The 22,983-nt window shown below is 43.9% G+C and overlaps 1 protein-coding gene across 4 annotated transcripts in view; it reads left to right on the forward strand.

Annotated features, from left to right (window-relative positions):
• The window catches only part of TBC1D14 (TBC1 domain family member 14), a 93,605-nt gene that overhangs the window by 53,616 nt on the left and 17,006 nt on the right, over nt 1–22,983 (forward strand). For 3 of the 4 annotated variants that reach the window (XM_066573317.1, XM_066573318.1, XM_066573319.1), the window contains 6 exons: nt 1,651–1,769; nt 8,385–8,467; nt 13,465–13,582; nt 14,412–14,518; nt 17,543–17,623; nt 20,454–20,548. In XM_066573317.1, coding sequence (XP_066429414.1) covers nt 1,651–1,769; nt 8,385–8,467; nt 13,465–13,582; nt 14,412–14,518; nt 17,543–17,623; nt 20,454–20,548 — 603 coding nt within the window. Of the gene's footprint in view, nt 1–181; nt 206–1,650; nt 1,770–8,384; nt 8,468–13,464; nt 13,583–14,411; nt 14,519–17,542; nt 17,624–20,453; nt 20,549–22,983 lie in introns of those variants that run through there. The other variant, XM_066573320.1, reaches the window with a different exon arrangement.

The following is a 22,983-nucleotide window of genomic DNA, read 5'->3' on the forward strand; positions in this document are numbered from 1 at the left end:
GGTATTGAGCGCCTGTAGTAACAGGGATGATGGGATGTTTTTTTAGCCCACAGCCATCTTCACAGACTGCTCCCTCACAGATCTGCATGCAGATCTCCACGTTCTCTGCCTCTCCTGTTAGTGAAGTTCTGTGCACATTACTTTTGGTTTTACTAACCATTTGGCAAGAATGCACAACTCCTACTATCGTCCGGGAGCAGCAGAGGTGTGGGCATTCAGATACTGCCTTCCTGCTAATTGGACCAGAGACCATGCATTGCAGCATGGGAAGTAAGTACAGGACAGTGAACTACTGGCAGAATGCTAGGCTTGTGACATGCCCGTTGCCTGAAAGTAGATTGCAAACAGTGCAGCGGAAAAATGGGGGAGATCATTAGAACTTAACATGAAACTGTGAAAACAGCAGCAGAGAACCTGTTATATTTTAGAAAACTTGTTGCCATTCAGAGATATCTATGAAGCGTACCTGAGTTTGCAAGTCAATTTGGTGGCTTACGTCTAGTAGATTTTATTCTGATTTGGACCACTAGACCTTTTTCCCGGCATATGTAGAGTTCTAACCTTTTTAGAAAGAAGCAGAAAAAAATCTCTTGGGTGCCTTATTAGCTCCCAAGTCTAAAAATTTAGATGTGGAATCCAAGTTTATGGTCGCAGGGGTGACCATTTTAGTTATCTGGCGCCCAATGGGACCAATCTGTATTGTCCACCTTATGTGCTCATTCACCTATTTGTGTGGTCCTCTACGTAGTGCAGGAGAAGTTCCTTGTGTTCGAATTTCTAGACCTTGCCTCTTGTTTGGGCTACATTTATTGTGTTTTTTGTTTTTTTTTTGAGAGGAAATGGAAATTGCATAAAAAAATGTCGCCATGATGATGCATCTTCTGATATCAAGCCAATATTACTCGGGCAACTGTATTTAGCCCCTAATGTGGGGAGACTGCAGTCATTGGTGGATCTTTGGTACCATGGTGTATGATGGAGGGGGTACCTAGCTGGCTACTTGCCTGCAGGTCCATCCGGCCTTCTGGTAATGTGCCCATCCCAGATTTGGTTCTCTCCTCTACAAGTTCAAAGGAAAGAAAACGTTTTCAGAATTTCCGCCAATTGAATTTGTCCTTTTTAATATTGGCTTATTCATTACTTACTGACATCAGCAATTTATCGTCTGCCTTGGTTGGCTTTTTCCTGCTGTAATATATTGATTCTCTTTGAGCCACCGCTGGTAAACCTATTAAATACAAACCGAGTGACCTTTATCCCTGTCCTGCGCCTCTCTTTAGCTTTAAACGAAGCATCTCAAGCATAAATGTATTGTACTGTTGTAAGTGGAACCTGAATCTTAAGTGTCAGCATAATATGGACCGCAAGTGGTTTATGGTCATCTGTCTGGTGGTGAAATAACATGTCTTTAGCTCTGCTACATCTGCAGAATGAGCAGTGCACACCAGTTTCCTTTTTTCTTCCCTATAAATCACATTTTAGATAAAAATGGTTGAAATTGGGTGGAAACCTAACCGGGTTCTTAGAGATGATACCTTGACTTGGGGTTTAGTGTTTTCTTCTCTGCTTCAGAACATGGGTAAGTCACTATATACATGTGTTGGGTGATTAATTTCATTTTTTTTTTTTTTTTTGCTTTTCTGTTCTAAGGAATATGAAGACAGAATTGGTCAATCTTCAAAGTCTCCATCCCCGAAGCAGAATGTGAGGAAGAGCCTTGTGTTTGAACCTCTATCCACTACAGCCCTTATATTGGAAGACCGGCCAGCGTGAGTCTACCAGCTTTATTATGTATTGTGCTGCAAGAAATGCTGCTTTTATTTCCCCATAGAGCAATATGAAAATTACTGCCATTTCTACTGCATATCGTTCTACAGCTTGTGGGAAATCTGGTTTCTGACTGAAGAGATGCAGTTGGTGTGTAGGAAGTTTATTTTCAGGCAAAGCTCCATGGGGTGAAAAGTATGTAAATTCGCTCTTCTCCAAAAGAAGGAAACTGTAGCCTACCAGCCAAATCAGACTCCTCCGAAAGGAAGCTAGACCAATTTGCAGACGGCTCTACTGGGGTTCTTGCTCCTGGTCAGTACAAGGTGAGGTGCCTTAGACACAGCTCTGGGGTATTGCAGTTTTGCACTGAAGCGATGCAGCTGGTGTATAGCAACTTAGTTTCAAGCAGTGCTTCATTCAGCCAATCGGTACTGTTAGTTGTATTGATGAAGAAACCCGAAACTGCTATCTGCAGAGAAGTCCCCTTTCCTTTTGAAGGAGTCTGGTTTGTCTGTATGCAAATTGGTTTTCTCTTTTGGAGGGGAGCTCTCATACCAATGTCTATAAAGTCTAAGGCCCAATGTCCACGTGCGGAATTTTAATTATAAAATCCGCGTGGCCCCCTTTTGCTGCCCATAGGGATGCGTTAGCAACCGCACAGCAAGTAAAAGCATGCAGATGTGATTTTAATTTATTTGTTTAATTTATTTATTTTTTCTTTTCCTGGTGTGCGGTCGCACACGGGAAGAAATCGCAGCATGCTCCATTTTCCTGCGGGTCCCCAGCGACTGCTTCCATTGGAGTCAATGGAAGCCGTCCCCGCTGCGGCACACCCGCAGCAGTCACTGTGGAGGTGCCGCGGATCTGTGGGAAAGCAGGGGATTCAAAAACAAAGTGAGCACTGACGCTCCCAGATGCATCTGCCGTGCTGAAGAAAGAAGATCTGGCCGGCTCTGAGGAGATCCGCGCTAGACCCGGAGAGGAAAGAAACATTCTTTTCCTCTCTATGGCTGCGGGCACACACTGATAGCACTGCAGGATTCACCAGTGTTGTCCGTGTGTGCAAGTGGGCATAAGGCCTAAGGGTATTCTTACACAGGTGGGCTGTCGCCCACCACAGGTGCTGATAGGAGATGTGTTTTACTCTTCAAGCTGCAGTTATCTTGAGTTGCTTCGTAACACAAGCAGTTGCAAAATGTGAACATTTTGCTCGGTCATCGGCCCATTATAAGAGGCTCTGACGAAAGTTCTTTCTACTGACTATCGGGCAAACCTTTTTAACATGACTGACTTCTTTATAGGTGATGGCAATGTCACTGTCCATTTTCAACAGTAAACAATTGTTTTAGCCGACCAATTTCAACTAAAACGATTGTTCATCGGGTGGAATTCAGCAATTTAGCAGACCCAGATCAGCTCTGACAGTGACTGTCACTACAGGGAGATGTTATTCTCTGTAACTGGTGCTTCTATGGATGCTACAGTGGAAGAGTGTGAAATTAAAAAAAAAAATGATAATGTCAATGACCCCCCATAGCTCTTATATAACATCATGGGGGACAGATGTTAAAAAAAAAAAAATCTGTACAAAAAGATTTAAAAAAAAATTATGCAGCAAAATAAAAATATATACATAAAGAAAATAGTATTTACTGTGTGCACTGTAATCCAAGACTATACAAAGTATGTAACAAAAGGTCTGAAACGAAACTGAGCAAAAATAATTTTGGTAGCTGAAGAAAATAGGGCAGTAAAACCCTAAATCCCCACCTTCTAGGTGCTCTCCTTAGGGAGAGATGACACCCCTCCTGACTCGCATCATAGGCCTCTCACTAGCCAAGCCAGGATCCTACTACTGCACCCTGTGAGGGGTAAACACCCCAAAACAGCTGTGTATGGATTCTGGCTTGGTTTTCAATTCCCAATCATTGTTCTAAAGACCTGTATAAAGGGTCAGACATTGATTTACAGGAATGCTGCCATCCAATAGGTGGCACTGCAGAGGTATTGTTCCATCCTCCTTATTTGCATATATTTCCCAGAGGAGCATGGATGGTCTAATAAGTCTCCTCACTTACATTCTAGGTTCTTTCCCTAAGGAGAGATGGTACCCCTCCTGACTCACTGTTGCCTGCACACACTCATTATTGACTAACTCGTCAGCAAACAAACTACCCTCTGTTACAGCCAAATATTTCACTTTTTGACTCCTCAGTCCAGAGCACCTGCTGCCATTTTTCTACACCCCAGTTCCTGTTTTCAGGCATAGTTGAGTTGTTTGCCCTGGTTTCTACATGAAGGTGTGGCTTCTGGCTGCAATTCTATGAAGGCCACTTCTGCCCAGATTTCTCCAAACAATAGATGGATGTACCTGGTCTCTGCCAGTTCTGAACTGATGGCACTGCTGGACATCCTCTGATTTTGAAGGGAGAGTAGGTATGATGTGTCTTTCATGTGTTTCACAAAGTTTCCTTGGCAGACCACTACATCTACAGTCCTCAATGTTGCCTGTTTCTTTGTGCTTCTTCAAAAGAGCATGAACAGCACATCTTGAAACTGCAATCTGCTTTGAAATCTATGCCTGGGAGAGACCTTGCTGATGCAGGATAATAACTACCTTGTGTCTTTGGCAGTGCTCCTTCTTGCCGTCGTGTATGCCATGTGACCAGGAAACTGTCTTCCACAACCTCACCTTTTTGTAGCAGTTTGACTGTTCCTCGCACAGCTTTAAGCCTCTTACACATCTATTTTTTTGTTTTAGTTAATGACTGTGTTTCACCCTACATATGAAACTGATAATAATTATCACCTGCTGGGTATATTTGGTTAATCATACACCTGACTATGATCCTACAAAAATCCTTGACTTTGAGCAAGTGTACATAGAAGACAAAGGGTGGTCACACCAAATATTGGTTTTGATTTTAAATTTCTCTTCTTGTTCACTCATTTTTGCAATTTTGTTAATTGACAAAAATAAACGAACACCTCTTTTTGTAAAGCTTTCTTACTATGCAGCAATTTTTTTTCCATACCTGCTCAAAACTTTTGCACAGTACTGTATGATACTGCTTATCTCTCTCGGAAAAGTTTTTCAGACTTAAAGCAGGGAATTCATAAACATGTTTGCTCTAGAATTCTGGCGTAAGAAGTTGCGTTTTTTGCGCAAGTAATACTTAGTTATCTTGTAGTTGCTCAGACACTGATCAGCAGCCTAGGATTAGAGATTGGATGCCATCAACTTTCGTCATGGACATATTTCCTGTTCCATTTACACAGTAGAGGACCTGTCTACTCTTGACATGTCTATTTTAAGACTTGTATGCTCAGACTACACAGGGTTTTGTTTGTAGTCTGTTATCATGGAGATGGATGGCCCTTTATAGGAGCCATGTACAGAAAATAGAAGCAATTTTTTAAATTGAAACTAATCGCAAAGTTGCTGCATTTTTATGCTTTGGGACAATAAAAAAAGACAAAAAGCAAAAACCAAAACAATTTGCGAAGGTATGCACTGCCTTTAACTTTTCTGCCAGGTGACCTAAACCCTTTTTGACTTTTGTGCAATTGGCAGAGAGATGTTCTTGGTTTGTAATTGGTTTTCAAGAAGGGCAATTTCCTGCAGCGGGCCCCGTGTTACTGTGTCTGCAGACAGCAAGTTACATTAATGGCTCTGGATACGGTCTTGTAAATCTGATTGATTTATAGACTGAGCATAGATTGGCTCTGTGATATATATTACTGTGGATGTGACTGGCTTATGGGATGAGGAGAAATGTGGCTGCCAGAACAGATTACATTTGTTTTTCCTGTTTCAAGCGGTGCTGTAATTTTCCCAAGCTGTATACGGTGTTCAGCCTTTGGACAGGTGTCACATTGCAGTAGGACTGCTATGAATAAAACATCTCCTTGCACTGTAGCTGTCTAATAAATATTAACCTGTTACTACGGTATATAACTATATGTATATTCTATTGAGACCTTTATCACTTAGCCGGTGTGACTACATACATTAGTCTATTGATTTCTGTGGCCATCATATGATGATTCATTTCTCCTGTGGAGGCGCTGTAGTGAAATTGAATACTTGCAGGCAGATTACAGCTGATCAGTGGGGGTCCATGCAGTAGGGCGATCTGTGATCAGTCGGTTTTCAGGGGACTCTGTTGGCAAAAATATTGTAAAAAGTGGGCCACTACTTAATAATGTGGTTGAAATGATCTTTTTATTTGCACTTTAAGGGCATTCTGAGATTGCTGACAGGTTCCCTCTGTACGGCAGTATAAACCCTACTGAACTAACCGCATGGGCAGAGCACTGAATAAGAGCAATTTCTAGAACTAACTTTATCCTAACTTTTGAAAGCATTTCTGAATAAGGTGACTTAAAATCTTCCATGCTGCATGCAAATATCTACGGTCCAGCGGGCGGGCTTGAAACCTCTCTTCTGGCTTTTCTTAGCATAAACCCCCTCCCACATCGGTTGAAGGGTTCAGTTTATCCACTGAAGTGCTTTGGTCTCTCATGTTCGCAGATTGGCGCATTTGCAGAGAACTGTGAATCTGCCCATAAAGGGAACATTGATCGGCGAATGCGCCAGTCCACAAGCTTTCAGCGCATGCGTGAGAGATCAAAGCACACCCAGTAGATCACGTGAACCCTGCAGCCGAGGTGGGTGGGGTTAAAGGCTAATGACTCTGGCCAGAAGAGAGGTCTGGCCCCACCCACTGAACCGGACCGTGGACACTTGCATGCGGTGTGGGAGATTTTATGTAATTTTATGCAGGTATGCCTTCAAAAAGAAAAGAAAACAGTTACTTGTGGAAACTTCTCTAACTACGCTGCTCCTGTAGTTAGTTTAGTAGGTCTTAAACTGCTGACGGGTTCCCATTAAAGGTTTTTTTTTGGGGAAAAGCAATTGATGATCTCTCCTCGGGATAGGTCATCAATAGTTAATCGCCAGGGACCTACCGCACAGGATCCCTTGCAGTTACCTGATCGCTCAGCCCGCTGTCGCTGCAGCGGGCCAGTAGTCTATCTGGCTTCACTACCATTGAAATCAATGGGAGCTGAAGCAGCTATTAAACCTCTGCATCTGACCCCAATGTCATAGGCGCAAGTCCCCGATGTGTAATGGCTGCTTTTAGTGGGAGTGGCACCAATTGGGCCATTTCCTCTCCTATCTCTAATGATGCATGTCTGGCCTACAGTAGTGACAGTGTGCCGATCGACCAGAATCACTTAAAGCTGTATTCAGGGCATTTACTATTGATGACCTATCCTCAGGATCGGTCATCAGTAGTTGACAGGAATCTGCAGCTCAGAATTCCCATTGATCCGAATTGTTAAATGCTTTGCTCCCATTGAAATCAATAGGAGAAATGCCTTCTATTACACTTCCGGCTCTGACCACCAATGTGGCTGTCCAGCTCCACTGCACCAACAGTGGGCGGTAGAATCAGCTGATCAACAAGCATTTCAACTATTGATAACCTATCCGGAATATAGGTCATCAATAGTAAATGCATGGAATACCCCTTTAAAGGGAATCTATCAGATGAAACCTAATGTCCAAACTGCAGCCATGATGTTATGGAGCAGGAGGAGCTGAGCAGACTGATATATGGTTTTATGGGGAAAGCTTCACTATACCTTATCAGTGATTGACAGCAGTGTATGACTCTACATATAGGGGGTAGCTGTCAATCACTGATGGCTCCGCCCATTGGACTGTTCAGCTCAGAATAAGCAAAGGTGTAAATGAATATTAACACAAGTTATACTGAATCTTTCTCCATAAAACTATAGATCTACCTGCTCCTCCTGCTCTATAACATGCTGCCTGCAGTTTGGATAACACTTTTGAGCTGGCAGATTCCTTTTTAAACTGTTAACACGTATATGACTGGTAAATACAACTAACATGCCCCCTGGACTTCTGCCAGATATTTGCCAAATGAGTGGCTATATGGGTTTGGACATAGTTGCACTTTTCAGATATGCTCATTGAACGTCTTGTATGCCCCAATAGGATGTGATTAGTAGCAAAAACTGTGCCTGCAACATTTCCATGGCTCCTAAACAGGCCTGTCAGTCACAATGGCGTATTTGCGTACGCAAAATTCACGCGCTCAATATGCAGATAAAAGAACCCATTGATTTCGATGGGTTCGTTAATGTGGTGTATTTTCATGCGCGTTTCGGTCGCGCAAAAAAACTCCAAACCATACTGTATTTTCCTGCCAATTTGCGCACCAAAGGTCCCCATAGAAGTCAATGGAGGATGCGCAGACGCACATGCAATACACCAGGAGATGCATGATACACTTCGCAATTCTGCTGGAAAAGCACATCTGGAACTCATTAGACTATTTTAGCCATTCAAATCTGTACTTTTTGTTTTCCACGCGTAAATAAACATGCCTTGCGGGTGCAGTAAACTACGCCTATGTGCACGCAAATACACACACGGTGTGACAGAGGTCTTACCGATCATGTTTATGCCCATCTGTTCCTATAACTTTAACCTACAGAACTACTTTTCTAATAGTCTATTAAGTCTTGTATGCTGTACTTATAGACTCGTACTGACAGAGCAATATTTGTAATATCCACAGAAACCTCCCAGCCAAACCAGCGGAGGAAGCCCAGAAACACCGACAGGAATATGAAGAAATGGTGGCCCAAGCTAAAAGGAGAGGTAAGTATCCTATTGTGTGCCGGACTAGCAGTATGCTAGCTAAATTGTGAACTAGTGCTATCAGGACCATATCCCTGCCCCTCATTCTGGCCGTGTCTCCTGCCACGGACCATATAGAAGGGGGTTGTGGAGCCCACGTGGCCCGTAGGCTGAAGGTTACTCATGTCTGCTCTGGTAGTTGCGTATATCCTTTATATAAATAAGATACCGATCACTGGCTGGTACTTCTATATACAGATATGTGGTACATTTAGGGTGTATGTGGTGTGGGGATACAGTGATCCGAATCTGAGGAAAAGTGTAGAAACTGGATAGCTAGGGAAGTATTGGGGTGGGGGGTTCACATCTGTGCTGCAGACTCTCACATCCTGCTCCTTTTGGGGTATCCTCATGGCCGAACGATTCAGTCACTGGCTGGAACTGAACAGTGCCAGACAGACCTTATTGACCACAATGGGGTCTGCCCGCTTTTTCCCTAGCTGGTTGGCTTCTGGAAAGAAGAAAAAGTGGTATTTCCAGCTGCATCTGTGACGGAGGTTCTGACTCAGATGTGAAACCACCCTTAGGTAGACTTCTCTAAAAAGATGTTGGTGGTTTTGCTTTTTTAAGGGCAAACATCCCCCTGTAGTGACAGTAGTCACTGTCAGAGCTGGTCTAAAACCCTGCAGCTCTACAGTACCAGTCGGCATCCGGCGATCACGTGATCGTCGGATGGAATAGTGGAAGAGGCATTTCCGCTTTCTCTACTTGCTACATAGTGCTCATTGAGAGCTAGGTAGCCTGCAAGACTTATCAGGTTAACTACTTGTTTACAGTGACTTTCTAGCTACCAAGTGTTTGGACCTCTGAGGAAAGCCAGTTACAGATTTGCCAAGGACAGCTTCCTACGGGCTCTTGCGTTAGATGAATTGCATTTTCTACATTTTCAGTTCTAATAGTCCGACAATTTCAGATTTTGTGATGTCTACATTGCCAGGTTATTTGATTTGTTACATCTCTTGCTGTGGTCTGTTTTGCTGAGGCAATTTTGGGACAACTTGAAAAAAAAACAACAAATTTATTTATATATATATATATATAATCTCTTATTGGTATACAAACTAAAGAACACCCATGATAACAGGACAGGCTATAGCTATGTTAGAATGAGAATCGTGTAGTCTAGCCTGCCTAAGCACTAATGAGCTGGTGATGGCATCACCAGCCTGTTCACTCCGGCAAACGAGAATCGTGAGATTCTCATTCCTGTGCAAAAGGGGCATCAGATATGTCACCGTAGGGTGAAGGCACACGGGCGAATTTACATTGCGGAATCCAGAGCTGGTGTCCGCTTCCAGATTCCACAGCAAATAGCGCCCATAGCATGCTACGGAAAAGAGATTCTTCATGCACACGAGCAGAAACCAATTGCAGTTCCCGCTCGCGAATAAAAAAAAAAAAAAATAGCAGCTTGCCCCATTTTTGCACGTATGGCTTCCGTTGAAGTCAGTGGAAGCCGTCCAATCCACAGCCTTTACACAATTGACATTGCGGAAAGGTCGCAGATTCCGCATCATTGCTAGGCAAGGACTCCAGGAAAAGCAGGAGTTTAAAAAAAAATTTAAAATATCCACCCATGTGCATGCAATCAGCATGCCACATTAAGTTAATAACGTGCAAGTGCCAAATGTATCTGAACAAACAAAATGGATCTAGTTAGTGTTATATAGTTAATATGCTGTGGTTAGGGGGGATTTGTATTCTGCATATTAAGATATATATTTTGCATTTCATATATTTTTTGTTTTGGTGAGATTTTTATATATTTGACTTGCAATGTATCCTTATTGGTCCAGCTAAATATTATTATTTTTTTTACTTTTGGAACGACACGTAAGTTGCTACTGTAGAAATAAGGTTAGAAGACTGCGTAGGGCTGTGGACAATATTGAGTTAATTAATAGTCACCAGGGTCTTTGATTAACTTCCTGTCTGATAACACAGAACAGACAATAAATGAAGATCACATTCCAACATCTACTGACTCATCCAAGCCTCTAATCAATACCGGGCTCTGTAGACACTTGTGCAAATGCGCATGTTTTATTCATGGCCACGAAAAAGTAGGTTAACCACGTACTCCCCCTGCATGCTAAGCTATGTTACAGAACCGTGCAGCCCGTAATTCATTGCTTTGTGTGTGGCTATGACAGTGATATCGCTGTACTTTACTCTGTTTATTAGTTTTGCTTGTCAGCAACTACACACATAGTACCCTGCCCTGAAATCCAGTGCAGACATGAATTCTTACTGGCATTTACATTATCTTTGCATAAAGATGGGTCATTGATGCACACACGGAATAGGATGCCAGTCTGCATTGGCCAGGGGCAAAGCTTAAAGGGAACCTGTCAGGTCCCTTTCCACTAAGCTGCCTGGGGTGCAGGCAGAACAGTATAGTGATAGATATGCTGATTTCAGGGGTCCGTAGCTTATACCGATCGGTTTAGTGGTTTCGTAAATCTGACTTTTAAAACTTTGCAGGGCTGTACTGGCGAGGAGTCCAATGAACCTCATTTAGATTCATGTTATTCCACTTGATCTTTCCTTTCCTTCCCCATTTACGCGTAACTATTATCGCTCAAATTTCGCTCAATGTCTTTTTGAGCGATAATCGTTGCATGTAAATGCTACCATCGCTTGCTTTTTGTCCGATCAATGATTTGTAGTTGTTTAAAATCCATCCTTCAGCTGGGGAGCTGATAGCAGGGACCTCACACTGTGATTCTCCACAGGAGCACTGATAACACTGTATTCAGCTGCTGTCCTGGCAGAACAAAGGGGCTGTATGCAGATAACAGACCACCTGCTGTTATCTGCACACAGCAAGGAAGCCTCAATTACATACAATTGAAGGTAATAAGCTGCTAATGGGCATTATTGCCCATTGACAGTTTTTTAGCAATCATTTTGCATAAGCTGGTAATCATTTTGAGCAATCATCTTTGCGTGTAAATAGGGCTTAACACAGAAGGACCGATCAATAGGCATCTGGAGAGAGGAGGAGGGACAGTAGCTTAACGGATGTGGAATTCAAGCCCCATAGGGTTAACTTTGTGGTCATAAATTAGTTAAATATAAAGGTGCTTTCACACAGGGTGGAAATAGTCTGTGTAAACATTTATGCATCTCCATGTTTAACTTTTGTTAAGGTCCTAAATTATGATCATAAAGGTACTTACCTGATAAGAATGGTCAGGAAAGTTCAGGAGAGGAGCTAATCTTGCAGTTCCGCTTCACTGACAAATCTGAAGTGAAAGTCAGTCTGCAGTTACTGTATACAGCGAGATATAGACACTGCAGAAGTCAAGTGGTGCACAGTGTTTATTTAAACTTTGTTGCCAAAATGATTTTCAGCCCCAAAACCATGCATTTAAGTGTAAAACCAACCTCCAAAGGTGATCATAGTCGTTGAATCCCTGTATCATGTACAGCGCCCCTGAGCCTTGCATTTTACTGTGCATACGTTTTGGCTATGTTTGCTCTTTTTAAACTATGGCACCCAGAAGCGAGAGCTAAATCTAGTCTATTATGTGAGAAAGCACTGATACTAAATCTCATCTGAATGGACATCATAGTATAGCAATGCACACTGTAAACTGGTGGGGGACTTTTTAGTCTTATGGTCTGGAATACTTCTATAATTGTGTTTGGCTACTTTTGAACTCTTGATGACTACTCCTCTGGATAGGTAATTAACAGTTAGGGGTCTGCCACCCAAGACCCTCACGATCAGCTGTTTATGGTGCTCGTGTGTTGCATCGCCCCAGGTTAGTATTGAAGGCACTGTTCCCACAATACCAACCTTGGGGCACTGCAATGTGTACAGAGCTGTATGCTTCCAGCAGCACAGCAGCTCCGTAAACCCAAGCATTGGCCCTTCAAACAACTGGCCATTGGAAACAGAGATCCCAGGTAGCTGACCCCAGCCGCGCAATTACTGATGACCTATCCTATAGATTACCTCCACTAGTGTAGGCACCTTAAACAGGATGCATATGTGGTGGTTAATCCTCTACATATCTTATAGAGGAGGCGGTTTTACATGGATGCCAGGTATAGCCTGCCAATAAGTTGTGTTTAGCCAATAAGAATTGGTGAAGAAATGATCAGTAATAAAGATGAGCGAGCACGCTCGTTTAAGGCTGCTACTCGATCGAGTAGCAGTCTTATCGAGTAACTGTGTACTCGCCCGAGCAGCATGTGGGGGAGCGGGGGGAGATTGAGAGAAATCATGCTGCTCGGGCGAGTACAGAGTTACTTGATAAGACTGCCTTAAACGAGCGTGCTCGCTCATCTCTAATCAGTAAATTTCTCTTTTTTTCTTTTTTTTTTTTCTCCTCCCCAAATGTCTTCTCCAGCTGGATGCCAGTTGCAGTATTTAATCCTTCTCCCCATAATTGTGGTTAAGGGAGCTGTATGGAGGAATCCCTTTTCCACCATAGCATATTGACTAAAAGTTTGATTGGTGAGGGTCTGACCACTGTAACCCCTAGTGATCCTGAGTATAAAAAAAATGTATAATTAACTACAAATACCTCAGTTGTTTACTTGGATTTGGAGTTCTGTCCTTGGAATACACTTGGATTTGCTGGGCATCTGAAATCATGCAAAAGGTCAAATCCGAGTGTGGGTAGTGTAGCCTTGAACAGCGTCCCAGCTGTGTTATACCTCAAACACCTTATTGCTAGAAAGCCAACCATTCTGAGTCATTAGACAAGGTACTTAATAGAGTATCACTATGAGCTTTGTATCCGTGCCAATTTGTATTTGCTGACTGCCAGATTCCTCATCTCATACGAACAGTTCACTGAGGAATTGTGCCGTCCTCATAGTACGCAGCAAGCATCCTTTCATGTATGCTGTTTAATATCTTCTGCTTTCTAGCTTTCCTTAGAAGTTCCCTCATTATGTCAATATCTAAATTCTACATTTTTATTATCTCTGTGTATTTTCAGAATTTAAAGAGGCCCAAAGAAAGAAAAAACAACTCGCGGAGAGATGTAAATTGGAGGAAAGTATTGGAAATGCCGCTCTAATATGGAACAATGAGATTCTGCCCAACTGGGAATCCATGTAAGTGGAGGCAGATTATTGGAATGACTGTAGGTCTTCTCTAGTGTTTATGCAGAATGTGAGAGAGGAGAGAAAAATGCATGTTAAAGAAATGTTGCAGTGAGATTGCCAATGGTAATCGGTTAACTTTTATTAATCTTCTATAGACCAATGTTGTCCAGCTAACAGCCCATGGGTAGATGCCAACCTCGTGTGCCTTATGCGTGGCCCTCGGGTGAAAGCAAATCTAGATGGTGCTGTTGCTTTTTCCAAGATAATGATCAGGCAGGGGGACACTGCTGTACATTGAGTACTCTCCAACAATAAAGCATAAAAGACCTACTCTGTTATGGAGGTACTGAGAGGAGTCTTTCCCATGCTATCATATATCTAGGTTTTTATAACCTGGCTGAATGCAATATATGGCCCTTTGATGGAGGTCCATCATTGGTGGAGGTGGTACAGGAGGTTGTGTTTTGTTATTATGGTAGCATTAGTGAATAAGCCTCATAAGCTCACAGAATAGAACTGCCCCCCCCATTGGCAGACCAGAAAATGACGGGTTGCTGTGTACACCCTCTGCTATTTTCAGTGATAAATCTTGCCTGTAAAACTAGCTGTACAATAGTCCTATAACTCAGTCATTACAACCCTGGTGTGTGTTGGTTGGTCCTGCCTGCACAACACTGCTGGAAAGGGAGATGTTCAGATTGGAGAATGTGTTGTAAGTGTGACATCTAGTGGCCTGTGTGTAAACTACACACTGCATAATCATTTTTTTATAAATATGGTGGTTATGGTTTTGTATAGCCTGATATTAATAGGTGTTTTTCAACCTATTTTCGATTAGGTGCTGTTCGCGAAAAGTTCGGGAGATGTGGTGGCAGGGAATCCCACCCAGTGTGAGAGGAAAAGTCTGGAGTTTGGCAATTGGCAACGAGTTAAATATCACTCATGGTAAGCCTGCATGTTACTATGGGTGCGGTTACACCAAATGATTTATCATTTGAACAGGCAGCCTGTTTATAGGGCAGATACGTTGTTGGCTCGTTCAAACCAGAAATCGTTCAGTCGTTCACATTCGCTCTATCAGTGACTGAGAACGACTGAAGGATCAGTATTAGAGATGAGCGAGCATACTCGCTAAGGACAATTAATCGAGCAAGTATTGTCCTTAGCGAGTACCTGACCGCTCGGAAGAAAAGATTCAGGTGCCGGCGCGGGTGAGTAGGGAGTTGCGGGAGTGAGCAGGGGGAGAGAGATCTCTCCTCCGTTCCCCCCACTCTCCCCCGATGCTCCCCAAGGACAATGCTCGCTCGAACAATTGCCCTAAGGCCGCCTGCACACGAGCGTTCCGGATTCCGCTAGCGGATTTTCACGCGCGTATGGTACCTAAATGTGCTTGCGGATAGGTGCGGATGCGTGAAAAATCACGCGCGGATATACTCGGATGTGTTGCGGAAAAAAACGCGCAGAAAAATCAGCAGACGCCCCTTATTGTAAACCCAACCCCTAGAGAACTGCCCATTCCTTGGAAAACAGCTTAAAAACCAACACCTAGACTCCGTTTTGTCCCTCTTGCTTGTGCGAGCACCGTTAAATTATTGATGTCTTTGTGGGCATGGTTGATCCATGTAACTTTTTTCAGGCGCTTCTCCAGCGTGACTTTATTTCAGTCACTGCAAAAAAATTCACAAGAGGAATTCATTACTACAGATTTTGCATTCTTACTTTCTGCATTGGCAAGAAATACTACCTATCTCCCTCTACAAATGTGCCTGTGAAGCTCTGTGCTGTGTGTTGGGACGCCTCCTACCATGCCTACTTCCTGTAGTCATAGCAACCAGTGACTCCATCTGCAGCTGCACTGCGGATGTACTGCGTGAAAAAACGCACCCATTCACTTGTATTGGAGGCTTCACGCGCATGATCCGACCAAAATTAGAACAGGTCGCAGATTTTTTTCACTCGCGTGAAAAAACGCGATACAAATCCGTCCGTCTGGGGACAACTGCGGATCCTCATAGGAGTATATTGGCTGCGGTCTGGGGCAGATAATGTGCCTAAAATAACGCGCTGGAAATTCCGTTCGTGTGCAGGCACCCTTAGAGAGTATGCTCTCTCATCTCTAATCAGTATGTAAACCAAATGATTAGTGAATGAGCCAATGGTGACTTTTGTGCCTGCATAAAATGAACGAAAAGTGAACAATTTATTATTCGATCGTGCGCTGCGTTTACACTGAACAAATGGTTTTATTTTTGCTTTTTTTGAATGATAATTTCCATGTAAAAGAGCCTTGATGGTTTTTCTTGGTACATATGTAGTAAGATCCTTTGAGCCCTGATGTCAATACCCATTCACTGACAGGCATAAGTCACTTCTGAACCCCAGCTCTGTTCTCGTTGGTTTAACTGTACATCTATGACAAAGGAATCATTGTTACCTCAAACAGAGAATATACTATTGAAAGATGCTAGAAATGGGGAAGGAGGTTTACACGGCCTTTCCTTATCAAGTCCGTTTTAATCCCTTAACAGCAGAGCCATTTTTGCTGTTGAAGACAGAGAATATTTTACCAATTTTTGCTTCTTTAAATTCTGTCAGCCATAACATATATTTTTTTTCTTTGTACAAATTTAAGGCCTTGGATTTTGCGGGACGAGTTGCAAATCATTTTCAGGCAAATAGGGCGTTTAGCGCACCTAATCCGTTATGAGGAGTGCTAAATGCCAGCGCCGTCCGCAGCATCGCTACGGCCGAAAACGAAAGTAAAATGCGGTAAAGCACTGTAATTGAAATCGCATCGCTTTCAGCAACTCCTGTGTGAGGGAGGCCTTACTAGACAGCCCTGTGGGCCTTGATAACGATTAGACAGGTAAAGCAAGAATAAAGCAATCAATATGTAACGGAGTATCTCCCAGGTGATGATTCAGCAGAGGTATCCTTTAGATTGAATGCTGAGCACATCAGTTCGGTGTGAGGGGCCCTACTCGTTATTAGTGGATTTCTCATTTATTGTAACATCAGACAATTAGAAGAAGATAAAATGATGGACTGTAACCAGGTAAAAATACCCTGATTATGCAGCAGGGTGACACTAAATCTGAGCCCGTGTCCCCTGCGGTGTACATCTTTGATCATACATAAGCTTCCTTTCAAATGGCAAGATAAATTGGAAGGAGCATGCAACCAATGTATATTTTATATTGTTCGCTTGGCATGCATTTATACTGAATAATTGGGTAGTTTCAGTTGTTAATTGGAATATAACCGCACCTTTAGTTAACCCTTCTACCGCTGCTTTCTATTCAGCAAATCGTTATGACACCTGTCTGCTGTAAATCCTCCCATGTAGACGAATGGTGATTTCTAGGTCTGCATGAACGATCCAATCAGTGGTTGACCGGGCTCACACAACCTTATGTGAAATCCGCTTGCGGAGGCCTGCAGCGGATTCCAGCTGTGAGCCCGGCCGTGACCCTGCGTACAGCTGTGTAATGTGCTGCATACATATGATCACGTACTCCTGCAGGCGGACATGTGCAGTACACTTTTTTTTCTTTCTTTGTTTATATTTCCCACGCCATTGCTTAGCGGTGACGCGGGTACCCATAACCCATACGCAATGTAACTGCGTATGAGCTGCAGATATATCCGCGACGATAGAGAACAATGTGCCCTATGTCACAGATTCCGCACGTAAAATAGAACATGCGTAATCGACCTGAAAATACATTGCAGCAACTCTACCCAGCTAATGTAAATGGAATTCTGTAATCCAATTCGCAATTCCTATCCGGTCGTGTGCAGCCAGCCATAATCTAATAATGTATCGCTGATCGTTCAAGCGCTGTATGCATTTACACCTAGCTATTGTCATGCAAGGCACTCGATCCAACAATTCGCACAATAATCGTATTGTGTAAAATGGAGCTTACAAAGCATCTTGGGAAAGTGATTCATTGTCTTATTTTCTAGAGCTGTACGATATCTGTTTATCTCGGGCCAAAGACCGATGGAAGTCGATGAGCATGGGAGGGTCAGATGTTGAAAACGAAGGTAGGAACTTGTACATTCGCCTGGTTTGTGAACGTATAGGGGATTAGATGGCATGTTTAGTATAACACAATACTGCCCCTGTGAACCACAGTAGGTTACTGTGGGCTGTGTGGATATGCCTTCCCATTCCCATTGAAAGGGCAAAAGAAAGTCCTATGTAATTGCATCAATTATAAACCTTTTATGGGATCGTACCAGGATACTACTTAGATGTATTACAATAGTCTTTTTATATGGATTGTATGTAAATAAAACGTAATCGCTGTATAAAGAGCAAAGCTGTACAACTTTAATATATTTAGTGTCACTTCCTCAACAATTGCAAGATATTACTTTGCTGTTTGTGAATGTGAACACTGGGGGAGACCTGCTAAGCTAAATGTGCCACAATTCTGTCTGCAGCAAAAAACTTGTGCAAGATTTAATGTGTCTTAAGCCCCATTTACACAGGATGACTGTTGGGTAAACCATGCCTGACATTCGTCCCTGTGTGTCCTCGCTCAAGTGCTGTTGCGCAGGAGCGAGTATCGTTAGCTCACCGCAGGGCGGCTGGAGATTTCTTTCCTCGCTCTCTCCCACCCCTCTCCATTCACTTTAACAGCAGCCGTTCAGTATTGAACGGCCGCTGTGTTAAGTGAATGGAGAGGGGCGGTGGAAAGCGAGGAGAGAAATCTCTTCTGGCCGCTCTGTCAGAGAGCCAATGATCGCTCCTGTGCAACAGCACTTGAGCGAGGACACACAGGGACGAATGTCAGGGATCATTCTGAAAGGTTAGATAAAAATATCCAAAGATGTGCCAGATTTATCATCCAGCATGAACCATTATTATAAATATGGCACACTTTTAAGTGCCTTTTAATGCCCGAATTATCTGTCATAATCGCGCTGTTTAAAATCGCCGACAAAGCAAATGCTCATTCGTCAGTCTTTCTTATGCGAGTATATAAAATGCCGGCTGGTCAGCTGTAAATCTGCCCATGTAAATCACATCACGCCAAATTTGTTTAAAAGAATGAACTTGCACAATAATCGTCGCGAGTGTTCGCCTGCGTTATTGTGCTTTCAGAGCAGTAACAATGCAAGCAACGCAAGCCGATGGCGCCACCACTTTCCTTTGTCCCTCCTGGTGACCTGGAACACGGTAAAACGCTGTACACAGAGTTCTACTGCCTGTTTGACAGGGTTGGGAACGCTCCAAATTTATTTCAATGGCCAACGCATCGCATTTATAAACTCTTAAACACCACAAAAACATGGCATTAGAAATGCTGGTCTGAGAAGCTGTACTACAATCAATGGAGGCGGTTTAGCTCCGTATTCCAAACGCCGCACTAAACGCTGTATAGAACAGGCTGTGTGAGCCGCCTAAACGCTCTGCCCGATCGCTAATAACACAGTGGTGACATCGGCGCTCATGCAGTCATTTAGATGACTGTCGTCCCATCTAAATGGGACAATACTGCAGGTCATCTCCCTGTACAAATATTAACAAGTGCTGACCAATATGCTGATATCAGTCAGTGCTCGTTACCACGGGTACATCTGTCCTTGTATAGGGACCATTTAACGGTCTAAAAGACAGGATTAGTAAATCTACCCCATTGTCCTGCTCTCCGCTGAGAAGTCGATACAGTTGTATCCAGTCTAGACAATGTTCTACAGTGGCAGCACAAATCTTTGAGTGTTTACTACAATGCATCAGTCTGGAGTCCTAGATGTTTAGTTCAGAGCATTGCCTAAGCTCTCACATAACCAAATCTGAATATGCAGATCGGGAGGCCCGCAGCAGTTTTCTGTCCTTGAGTCCAACTGTTTTTTTTTTTTTTGTTTTTTTTTAGTGATGACTCTTGTACCTTCAGCCCATACACAATGTTAATTGCATATGGGCTGCAGGTTGGGATGCCATGGTAAAATAGAGCATGCTGCAAATTTTCCTCTGCTCAGGCAATACACAACCCGTCTCCGCAAATCTAAATGAAAAAAAATCTAAACTATAGGCCTGTCGATGCTTGTGTTTTGTCACGGAAAGTCAGCACAGACGGTGATCGAGAATTCCTCAATTAAAATCCATTTGTGTGAGATACCCCCTCCCTAAAAAATTGCATACATTTGCAGCCACTTCTCAGCTGATGCAACATGTGGGTGTATACTGTTTGCAGCCCCTAAATATAAACAAGAGTGTTTTTATTCACTGCCAACAAATCTATTCTGGAGTAGAAACACACATTATATTACAAACTTGTGGAGCTTTTATCCAAGTGATCAGTCAGGGTCTGTGAGTCGGGACCACTACAGTTTGCTAGATTGGAAGGGCCTACGGCACTTTTCCAAGTGCCATGTCCATTGAGTCTTTTAGTTCAAGGATCTTTGGCCACCTTCTAGTAGGGCTAAGAGACAAATATGCGTAGACCAATATGCCTGACCTAACAGCCTAGAGGTTGGGTTTCTCGGCAATGCACAAGAGCTCCTTTTACTTTAGCAATCTATCACAGCACCAGAACATGTATCGCCCTCTGTGACGACGCTCGAGGTATTTCAATGACCTATCAGGAGTTTTCACCAATCTGTTTGTCTCTAATGGCTTTTCATTGAATACGCCCATGCCAGTATGAGCATCTGGATGTGTTCTGTAGAGGCCCAGGGTTTTGCTTCATTTGAGGAGTTGAAAGACGTACCGTGCAGAACACTCAACAACGACATAGTCCTAAAAGATCATATCCCCCAAATGTGACTTGTGACCAATAAATGGCTAAAATGTGTGACCTGGTAAGTTGTAGCGTAGCAGTGCTGACTGTCGGAATTGTATTGACTTTTACATTCATTCCTCTAGACTCAGGTTTGTCGGCATCAGACAGGGAAGCCAGCCTGGAGCTAATAAAACTGGATATCTCCCGGACATTTCCAAGTCTGTGTATATTCCAGAAGGTACAAATACTGTTTCTGATATTATTTTGTAAACTGCCAAAAAAGAAATTGTAGAGTTTGATGAACCAACACTTTAACCCTTTCCAATCCATTTATTTTTTTCTCATGCCTTCTCCCCAGCTCTAATTTAATTGGAGCTGGGGAGACTGGATGAGAAAAAATACATTTTCCCCCAGTCGTCTCCACGACAGCACCAATTGAGATTGCCTCCTCCTGATAGGACAGGAACAAACTGAGAGGTTAAAAGCTCCCCCCCTTCCCCACTTTCCTCAGTGTCTTCCTGTCCTGCCAGGAGGCAGGATCTCTGAGAGGAGCTGGTGGAGAAGCCAGCCAGGATTACTTACAGGCGGATCGGAAGGCAGTGGCTCACCCTGTCCTCCCTTCCCAGCCAGACGACTCCCGGGACGCCACATGGGGTGGTAACCCCCGGGCCAGGTTCCTCCCGCGGCGGCCCATGGGGGGTATAAAGCGGGAGCCTCAGTCCCCCTCGTCCTCCCTGCAGAAGTTACAGCGCGGCGCTCCAGGAAGCCCTCCGACGGTGGGGGGCGGGGCGCCGCGTCACGTGTCTAGCGCGATGACGTCATCGCATCTGCATCAGGAGCAGAGGGGGCGGGGCTTAGCGCAGGAGCGCAAAAATTAAAAAAAAAAAAAAAAAATAGGAACCTGAGAGAAGCCAGAACAAACCAGCACTACAGGTCGCAGGGTGTCTGCAGCACTGGTATAGTAATGAGTGCTCCAGCCCCAGAGACAGCTGAAACCTCAGCCTCAGCGGCCGTAAGTAGCCAGTGCGGCAAAAAATACAATGCAATTATCCAGTGTATGGTGTATGGAAAATTGCATATTTACCCGCAAAAAATACAATGCAAATATCCAGTGTATTGTGTATGGAAAATTGCATATGTACCCGCAAAAATACAATGCAATATCCAGTGTATTGTGTATGGAAAATTGCATATGTACCCGCAAAAATACAATGCAAATATCCAGTGTATTGTGTATGGAAAATTGCATATTTACCCACAAAAAAATGCTTTATTTGTCAGGGGGATATAAAAAGACATCACCCCCAGAACAAAACTTAGAAAATGCGCGGATTGCGGGATAAAACTGCCAGCTACGTACCAGAGGCCTCTATGCAAGGCATGCGTAGCTAGGCTAGTTAAAGAGGAATCAGGAGGACGTTAGGAAGCTGGTGAAAGAAGAGGTAGATCAGCCCTAACGTCACAGCTGGCGCCGCCAGCGAAACGCCAGAAAAGGGCGTATGTTCCTGACGAGCCTTCCGACTCAGAGAGTTCCATCGGTCGGAGCAAGAGGAACAGGCGGCCGAGGAGTCCTCAGATTAGGAGGACTACAAAAATACTTATTCCATCAGGACGACTTAATGGAATTGATTAAGTCAGTCAGGGCTACACTAAAAATGGAAGAGCCCAGAGAACCACGTACCCTACAAGATGAGATATTTGGGGGACTAGGGGAGAGGCGCAAGCATACCTTCCCTGTCCACAAGAATATCGCCAAAATAATCCAAAAAGAGTGGAGGACGCCGCACAGTTAAAAGATCCCATGGATCGCAAAGCTGAGGGCCTCCTAAAGAAATCATGGGAGGCAGCGGCAAACAGACTTAGGCCAGGGATCGCAGCCACTTGTGTGGCGCGAACTCTGGGGGTACGGCTAGAACAGCTACACCTAACCAATAAGACGCCGAGGGAACAGATCCTAAATTCCCTTCCGATCCTGCGTATGGCAACAAATTTCCTAGCGGACGCCGCGGCCGAAACTGTCAAACTCTCGGCGACAGCTACAGCCGGTCTAACTCAGCCAGAAGAGTGTTATGGCTGAAATCGTGGTCAAAAATAAGCTATGCGCCCCAAAAACCCCGGAAGAAAAGCCACAGAGAGGGAAGACCTTCTTCCGGGCCCCAAGACAACAGCCAGAGACCTACCGAGGCAGGGGCAAGACAGGCCGCTGGAGTTACCCCAAGGGGGGCAGAGGAAGGAATATCCTCTTTTACCCCCACCAGGGGGAGCCAAATCAGAGACCCTGACGCCATCCCCGTAGGGGCAAGGCTGGAGGGCTTTGTGGATCAAGGGGCCACGATTTCCAAAGGCCCATGGATCCCAAAGATCTTACAGCAGGAATACCGGATAGAACTGGTGTCCCTCCCCAGAAGAAAATTCATTATCACGGGAGGCTCCAAACAGTTACACCTACTAAGGCAAACCGTTGGGGACCTGCAACAACTAAATGCAATATCCCCCGTACCCCAAAACGAGGAGACCCAGGGCCATTATTCCAGGCTCTTCCTAGCAGGGAAACCCTGTGGGAAACAGCGGATGATAGTGAACCTGAAACCTCTGAACACCTGCATCAGATACAGAAAATTCAAGATGGAGTCCATCTCCTCAACGATAAGGTTGATTCCCAAAGGAGCCTAC

The sequence above is a fragment of the Eleutherodactylus coqui genome, chromosome 7 (genome assembly GCF_035609145.1).
Source record: "Eleutherodactylus coqui strain aEleCoq1 chromosome 7, aEleCoq1.hap1, whole genome shotgun sequence".
Classification (NCBI taxonomy): Eukaryota; Metazoa; Chordata; class Amphibia; order Anura; family Eleutherodactylidae; genus Eleutherodactylus; species Eleutherodactylus coqui.